Consider the following 8815-nt stretch of genomic DNA (forward strand, 5'->3'; position numbering starts at 1 on the left):
AGAGAACTAATTGTGTTTTATACATGCACATCACTGGTAAATGTTTTAGTCAAATGATAGCTCAACAAAAAATATATAATGGAAAGGTATATTTTGGTGACAAAATGTTATGCAATTTAAGCCAATATTTGGCTTGAAACTGTATTGTCCCAAAAATTATCTTGTACCAACAGTAAACATTTTTGCCAGTTTTGATCCTCGGATCCCATAAAATTCATAATTGTCTTACTAGGTTAACAGACCACTACAATCATCTGGTGACTTGAAACTGAAACCAATCTTTCTTTGTGCACCCTTTGGACTTTAAAACAAACATTCAAAACTGTTCAAAGACAATAATGACTCTCACATGCAGTTAGCAGCTCTTTTTGGAATTGGGAGAATTCATGTAAATGGATTTGTAAAGAAATTAAATCAATGCAGCATTTGTCTATCATGAAGGGGTAGACATTGTACATGGTGATGGAGTCTATAACAAAATGCATAAAACATTGAAAATATGAATTACAAAATATATTGCCATCTAATTCCTATATTCCCATATGGTCCCATGTCCAGGACATCACTTCAAAGTTACATTTCCGGTTACAGTTAACATTTTAGTATGAATTTCTTATTTATGTTAAATAGGAACTACCAACATGTTACTTTCTATGCCAGTTATTAAGAGACCAATTAAACATATAAATTCTTTCTAATTTAACATATGTGCGTAGTTCCCAAAAACTCAACTAAACAATTCCAATTTTAACCCTGCAGATGGGATTCATTTAAACAATTATAATGCACCAGAAGCCACAAAACAGCATTGTTTTCTTTTTTTCCTAGGAGAGGATTAGACACTTGATATTTCTGTACTCAAAGGACAGACTCACACTATCACATACTGATTTCACACATATGATTTCCCTCTCATGAATTGTGTCAAAGCTACCTAAAGCCTTCATGCCGACTATGGAAACCCAGGGTAAGTTCTTGGTATTCCAGGCAAACAGAAACATGAGGCCCAATTTCTAGGCTCCAAATGATAAGATTTCACCCACCAAAGAGGCCTTTCTGAAAGTCACAAACTGGCAGGAGCCACCCTGAGGAGTGCTCCATTTGGAAAGTGCTTCAGGATGAGCACTTCAAAGAGGACCCCACAGGGGCCACCCCAAAGTGTGCGTCACATGTACGCATTCCAGGAAGTAATTTTTGCTGAGGTCCCTTAAGACCCCACATTCCTGAAAAAGAGCCAAAATGGCTGACAAGCTGGACTTCCCTCACAATAGTTATATTTCCTTCAGCACTAACACATGCCTACAGTCACGCAATTACCATCCTGTTTCACAAATTTCTGATGAAGCATTAGTTATTGCTGGTTGACAATACCGAAATAAATTCCAGTTTCAAATACCCATTGACTTGCTCATGTATAACCACTACTAGGCTATATGCGTCATTACTAGGGGAAACAATCTGATACAAATTAGATGCACTGTTGCTATGCCGCCACACCATGTGAGGACATACTTTCTTGTATTATGAATTACATACAACCAAGTTATACTTGAGTATGCTTCTTGTGATTAGGCAAAAAAAAAATCATGACAAAAATACATGAGTCGTGCTCTCATTTTTAATGAATAAAGTTTGTCAATGGCGGTTTTTTAGATTTTGAGGCCCGGAAGTTAGGAGAATCTTGGAAATTATACTTCCAATGCCTTTTTCAAAAAGTTCTGAAGCTTAAAATAATATCTGTGCAAGGATTGTGTATATTGAGTTTTGTGTTCACACACATTAATCATCTAAAGATGAAATTCCAGAACTGTCTTGTGTAAAATAGGTACTAGTGCCAATATATGCAGTCATTAATCGTCCTACATTGACCACACAAGGCACATGTGAAATGTTTACCACCATTGTCCAACTCCCCTTGCGCATTTGTTTACTGTTCCTAATCATATTCTAAAGAAATTAGCATTTTTGGCCCATTTTTTATGAATACTTGAAATTATTTGTGGGTCTAAGCTGACTGAATAGTTACCCAAAGAGCAGTCTGACAGCTGCACCTATGAGAAACATCATTTTAATAGTTGAAATAAATACTCCAGTACATGCATGATCAAAACACATTGAAAGGACTAGTAAGTCTGGTAAATAGTGTAAAATCTATAGCACACACTCACAGCAGCTTTTACCCATTAAAATTCACACATGGAAAACAAACACTGCCACGCTTCCCACTTTTACACAGCTCATTTACTTCTATAGATCACCAGCTCAAATGTCACACGCGTGAGGCTACATCCATCAGTTGTTTTCAAATGGCTGAAAACTGAGGTAAACTTTTCTGGTTTAATTTGTTACTTCCTTGCAAAGAGGGGAGGGGGGGCTAACAGTGAATGCTGATTAGGACTGAGTTGCTAAGTTTGGCTGTTTTAGTCAGGCTTCAATCACATCCAGCGTGAGAAGACCCGTTGCGTCTGATTTCGGTAAAAAGCGCAAACCAACCCACGTCACCGACTACTCTCCGCCGCTGCTCTTTGCACTCGCTTTACTACTGTAAAGGGTCAGTTTAATCAGTTTCTTTGGTACAAAAAACTTTCTGGGAGATTCATTATTTTAAAAAGGGTTTAATTCACAGAATGAGAGTTGAATGGCGGTAAAGTCCTGGGTGAAGATCTTTCCCTTAGTGCCTGAGAGAGCAAGTAGCATCCGTCCGAGACCGCACAGGCCGAATTCCGTAAGCGCTCCCGGTAGTCCGGCATCTTGGTGCTGTTTTCGGGTTGATGGGAAATGTCCCTGAGGCCTTGGGTCAGGAGAACGCAGGCAGAGACCACGCTCATCGCCCCGCCCAGAATGGCCGTCTGCACTGCCTTCCCCTCGGGGCTGATGGCGGCCGCTTTGCCCAAAAACTGAGGCTCGGTGGCGAAGCCCACCAAAGCGTGCACCGACTGCACCAGGGGCCCACTGAAGAGGACGCACCTGTTCCGGGTCAGTTCGCTGGGAGAGGTCTTCAGCTCCTTCACGCAAGCCAGAAGAGCAGTGGCACTCGTGCTCATGCACTTAACGCCCAGCTTGAACTGCTCCTTGGCAAACTTGTCCTTGGACTTCTCGCTGGCCAGGACGGAGGCGTCCGTCAGGGTCTTCAGGTTCCTGGAGATGTTCTGGGACACCTCCAGGAGCAGCTGGGGGGTCAGGTCCGCCAGGGCCGTGACCCTGAGCGCGCCGCAGCTCTGGTCCACCTCGTGCCTGCAGCGGGTCACCTTGTAGCGGTCCACCAGGCCCGGAAGGGAGGGCTGGGAGCCCGGCGTCTCCACGGCAGCCAGGTAAGCAGCGTGCGCCGAGCACTCGGTCAGCGAGATCACCAGGTCGCCCATTTCCAGGAGCCGGTCCCCGACCTCGGTGAACTTGCCCATGTTGAGCTGGCTCTGGATGTCGTGCGTCAGGATTGACAGCTCCTTGGTCCTGGCGATGACCGTGTCCCGGCACGCCTCGAACGTCTCTGCCACCGGCGGACCTTCAGCACCAGCGACCGGCCTGGTTTCGCTGGACAGCAGCAGCAGGTCGGCAACCAGCTGCATCTTGGCCTTGCATGAGTCACAGACGGACGAGAGCTTTTTCCTCTGCTGTAAGCTGCCGCTCGGAACACTGGTAGATCCCTCACTAGCTGACTTCCCCGAGCCACTACTAGCCATAGTAGGGTGGTCAAGCTGATTTTTTTTTTTTTTTTTTTGTGGTGCTTTGTTTTTTCCACAAAAAGGATTAAACCACACACTCCCTTGTAAGGGATTGTTACTTAAGACATTTTTGTGCCAAAATCCTCATGTACTTAAAAACAAACACAGAGTTGAAACTGGCCAAAGACTTCCTTATTGTCCTTCAGAAAGTATGCATTTAAGTTTATCCACCGTTAAATCCAAAACTGAAAAAGCACAGGACATTGAAATAATAAAAGTAAACATTTACTAAAACTGATGCAGAATGGATAACTGCAATGCAGTATTTTTCAAATAAGATTTCAATTTGTAAACAGCAAGGGAGTGGGAATGGTGATACAGAATTATTTTTTTTAAGAATCCAAATAAAGCTTTTAGTTTTCAACAGGTTTTAGTTTCTAAACTGAGTATGACAGCCACAGATTTAAGTGATGTTCATTATGTTTCACCTAGAAGACCAAATAGCATTGGTATGCCTTTCACTGAACATGTAAATGGATTATCAATAACCCAGCAGCTGCATCTGAACTTCCCTTCGTTGTAACTCAGGATTTTTTCTGTGCTTTATCTTTACTTATATTAACCTGGTTAAATGCCCTTACTGTTTCACCTAAGGTATGCCAATTTAGCCCACAGCTGTTTAAAATAATTCACAGGTTGTATTTTTTGCATTAATAAGATATAAATTGCTATATATCGGTCAAAACAATAACACAAAATGTAAAATCAAAAAAACTGCAGTGCCACCGGGTTGCCTCTGTGTAGGCGAAGTGCAGACTGAACACAACAATTATAAAAAATATTTGTATACTATGCAGCTACGAAAATAAACAGTATTAGTAAAGTCTGTTTGTGTTAGGTACAACCTTTGAGTTAATCAGCCAAGTGTCCTTTCGTTTACTTTGTGTCGAGCAAATCTGAATTTAAAATACCCGCTAGCATGAAAGCAGCCGGGCTTCTGTGCACTGTATTATAGGTTGATCTGTTCAAAATCCGTTTGACCACCCTAAAGTGACAGTGAGGCAGTTTCATGCCTCTTACAACACGACCACCACCAGAGCAGTTCCGATTGACCTCACCAGGATCGCAGTGCTTTTCCTGCACCATCATTCCATTAATCTTCCAAAATAAAAGCCTCCAGTGCAAGAGCAACAGGCCAATTGCGGCGAACCTTTCACGGCTTTCAATCGTTTCTTTTTCATGCACGGTCCCGGAATATAAAATAGTTCCTCCTCCAGGTACAAGTCTATGTACATTTCTACTGTCCATAAGCACTCTTTAGTTAAAAACTAGGCATGATCTAGTCCGGCGTTCGTGGCGTCGCGTTTCGGTTTTGGTATCCATATCAGTCGTATTCCGGTCGAAAAGCTTCCGTTTTTGAAGTACAACTCACAACTTTTACCTCCGATGTTGACTTTGAAACTCCTTTGGAGAGAAGTGGTCGTGATTCTTGATTGGGAGTCGGTTATGTGTTCCCGCTACATCTTCTGTATCAGGAAGCAGAAGAGGGTGTGGCCGTGGTTGTGCTGCCTGGTTGTAACGCAGCACGGCAAATACGAGCGTTTACTCACCGAAATACTGCAACTTTCGGTTGTGTTTACGAACCCATAACCACGCGAGCAGAGAGAGATCCGCTGCTTGTAGTCTCCGCACACATCTTGCTTTTAAATTAGTCGTAGTTCCAAGCAGTAGATAGTTTTCCTTGTGATTCGTCTATTTTGTCCGGATTTAGTGCAAGCTGATCTCTCTGCCACAACCCCTCTCCTCCCGAGGCCCCGACGTGGGTGCATTCGACTACCGGTGTAGCCGGGACAAAGTTACTGTATTCCACCCAATGAAGTAATGTTCCCAAGTAAGGGTGATTGTCCGCCTTCCATTCCTGTCCGGAATTCTTTCTCTACTTATTTTATTTATAAATTATGTATAATTTAGGCGTGTAACATACTGCAGTCGTTGTTCAAAGTACTTTAGGCTCACACTCACTGAAACACAGCTGTAAGATCTTAGTGAGCAGTGCCTTTGCTGTAACCTCAGTTCAACTTTAATTTTATGTTGTACGTTACCGCTTACTTATTCGGCCGATTGTTTCCAATAGGCTCAATGGCCTATTATGCAAACACAATAGCTAACACCGTTTAAAATTGAGTTGAGTATTTTGGACTGGTATACTTTCCAGTAATTTCTAATTGTTGATTATAAAGTGTTTTCGGGGGTGAAAAAACCCGAATTGCTTAAATATTGCTTTGAGGTTTTAGTAAAGATAGCTGGTCATCATAACTATTTTAATTACTTAAAATTCATGACAGATGCATAGAAATGAACTCATGACAAAATTGTGAAAATAAAAGTATATGGAATGAAACTCAAGCAGTAGCCTAATATAGACCTGTTATTGTATCACTGTTATATAAAATGCAGCTTTTAACTTTATTACATGGCTATATTTCAGTGATATCAAATTTACCATAAATGGTTGGTGTCTTTCAAAGGTCAAGTCGTACAACCCAAATCCTACATTCAATCTTGGGGTAACGGGGATTACACCAAGCTGAAGCTCCTAGCAAAACTACTATGTTCTCTACCATGACAAAATGTACCTATAACTATTATGAACATTATGTGTTACACTGGCACTCTTGGGTTTTTCTTGTCATATTGTTAAGCGGTCAGTAGGAAATTAATCTGGCTGAATAATGTGCTTTTGTACAGATTGAAATATACGGGCAATTTGTAATGATAACATTTGTAACGTGGACCAGGTTATATAGACTATGAATTTATAATGGTTTATGCATCATATAGTGTAGTTTTAATCCTACTTTTTAGTTATGGTCCAATAAAACAGATCGATGGACACGTATTTATGCTATTGTGTCAACTACAGCATTACAATGTCTTTTATTTTACACACGTTTAAGTAACTTGCGAAAAACAATGTTCAATCATGTAATTACAGGCTTACATAGCCTATGTATGTATTTACTTCGACATATCCATATTATTTATGGATTTTTAAAAAATTATCATGCACTGTTCCATGCTGGCTCTTTCAAAACATAAAAACATGAGTTCAATGGCCGTTTCCGTATGTGTCCGTATGCACACCGTATGGTTTTAATACAAATAGCCGCACTGGTTTTCGTCTGAAATTTTGGCTGAGAACCATAAAAACGTACAGGGCGTGTAATCTGAGTCTATGCCGTCTGTTGTAATATGACGTCATTGCCATAGACCCGATCCAACACGGCGTGAAAAGAACGCTGGGGAGGTAAACTAACCAATCCGGCGGCATTATTTGGGGTTTGTTTCTTACAACACGCCCTCTGTAGGCGTGTTTCCAACGCCGAGAATTGAAAGTTTTGTCTGGAAATGCTAGCTGAATAATAGCTACCGAAACTTAGGCGCTGTTGCACCCCACAAACAGACAATGGTTAGGTAACATCAGTGCTATTGAAAAGCTATTCAAAACGAACTTTTGCTGTGTGCAAAACAAATGAAAGGTTTTTAATGAGTAGGATAATAGCTGGGTTATAATTTCTGTATTATTACAAAATTATGATAATTATGAAATCAATAAGCATATTGCATAGCTAATTAACTGCATTTTTGAACAACCCGTTTGTAATTATAACAGATGCATATTACATATAATATACATACACATAATAATACTTTTACATATAAATAATAGTATTAATAACAATAATGATAAAAATATAAATAATATAAATAATAATGCGTGTCCATGTGTGTGTGTGTGTGTGTGTGTGTGAGAGAGAGAGAGAGAGAGAGAGATGCTACATTGTAAAATGATTGTCTGTTATGTTGCTCCATATATGTGTTAAATGTCATGGCCAAGGTCACAAGCGCGTGTCTGTACTGGGATTAATAAAGTATAACTGAACTTAACACATAAATCTTGTTAAAATTTTAGTGATTAGTATACTGTTAACAATCACCATTGTACCATTTTTAACTAGTTTTGTCTGTTAGTAGTCTCTCCAGTATAACCCAAATCTGCAGTCATTCACAGGTCTGTCCTGTATAGCACGTGCGCTGGATCTGAAGGGTTCCATGTACATAACGTGAAGGCAATAAATGCAGGCAAATCATACGACTGGATGACTTTTTTGAAAAAGCTTTTCAGGTTTCTTTAAAGCCCATAAAAACAGAAGTCTCTCAGATAATGAAAAGGAAACTACTGGATCCCTGCAGCACATTAACACTTAGTCCACTTGAGTAGGGTGAGATGGCTGGAAGTCTGCAGCCACAGCCGTTGCTACAAATTGTGCATTGTCAGTCACACAGCTGTGCAGGGCACAGTGCCATTGGGTGGAGTGTCCTGAGAGGAAACTGCTCTGTTTCTGTTCAGAGAGCTGCTCACTTCACCAAGGTTTGTGTATATGTGCACTGATGTGGAGAAATATTCAAATGAAAAATGTATCAGATGAAAAACTGTGAGAGATTGCTATATAACTGCTAGAAAAATGGCAAAAAAATTGCTTTGATTTGATGCTCGCTCTCTCTCTCTCTCTCTCTCTCTCTCTCTCCCTCCCTCCCCCAACACAAACACACACACACACACACACACACACACACACACACAGCACAGCACAGCACAACCGTGATAATAATGAGCAAATTTATGTCTGGAAGTCATTGACTATATTAATTTCTGTAAATGAATTTCTATAAATCTGTAATTTTCTGTAACCTATAGCTTCAATTCCCAGACAAGACACTTCTCTTGTAACCTTGAGCAATTGTAAAATGAGAAATCAAGAACTGCATTTTTTTAAAATACTGGTGTTAAAAGTACATTCTTTTTTTTAGAATGCACGAGAAACCAACTGAAGAATCACACATAGTGCTATCTGAACTATCTGTAATCTAAATTGTGATAATTAATAATTTACCATGGTTTGAAAGTATATTGCATTAACAGTGAAATCAGCCATGGAAAAAATGGCACCCAATATATACAATTGTCAAATTGTAGCTTCAAGTAATCTACAGAATTCGACAAGGCCTCTTGTTCAATCTTCAAAGCATTTAGCGAGCAGCCGGTCAGCACTACCAAAGCCGCACCCCTTTCACGCGCTCTGACGGAGGAA

General features: G+C 40.5%; 1 protein-coding gene across 1 annotated transcript; it reads right to left on the reverse strand.

The window, feature by feature from the left end:
• Positions 1-498: 498 nt before the first annotated feature.
• On the reverse strand, positions 499-5732 carry tlnrd1 (talin rod domain containing 1). The gene has a single exon (XM_035419078.1). It carries the CDS (start codon positions 3678-3680, stop codon positions 2616-2618), a length of 1065 nt encoding a protein of 354 aa, XP_035274969.1. The 5' UTR covers positions 3681-5732; the 3' UTR covers positions 499-2615.
• Positions 5733-8815: the final 3083 nt, after the last annotated feature.

The sequence above is a fragment of the Anguilla anguilla genome, chromosome 5 (assembly GCF_013347855.1).
Source record: "Anguilla anguilla isolate fAngAng1 chromosome 5, fAngAng1.pri, whole genome shotgun sequence".
Lineage (NCBI taxonomy): Eukaryota > Metazoa > Chordata > Actinopteri > Anguilliformes > Anguillidae > Anguilla > Anguilla anguilla.

Excerpts from the sequence above, each read along its gene's own strand:
- tlnrd1 (XM_035419078.1), bottom strand. The coding sequence starts at position 3,680 with ATGGCTAGTAGTGGCTCGGGGAAGTCAGCTAGTGAGGGATCTACCAGT.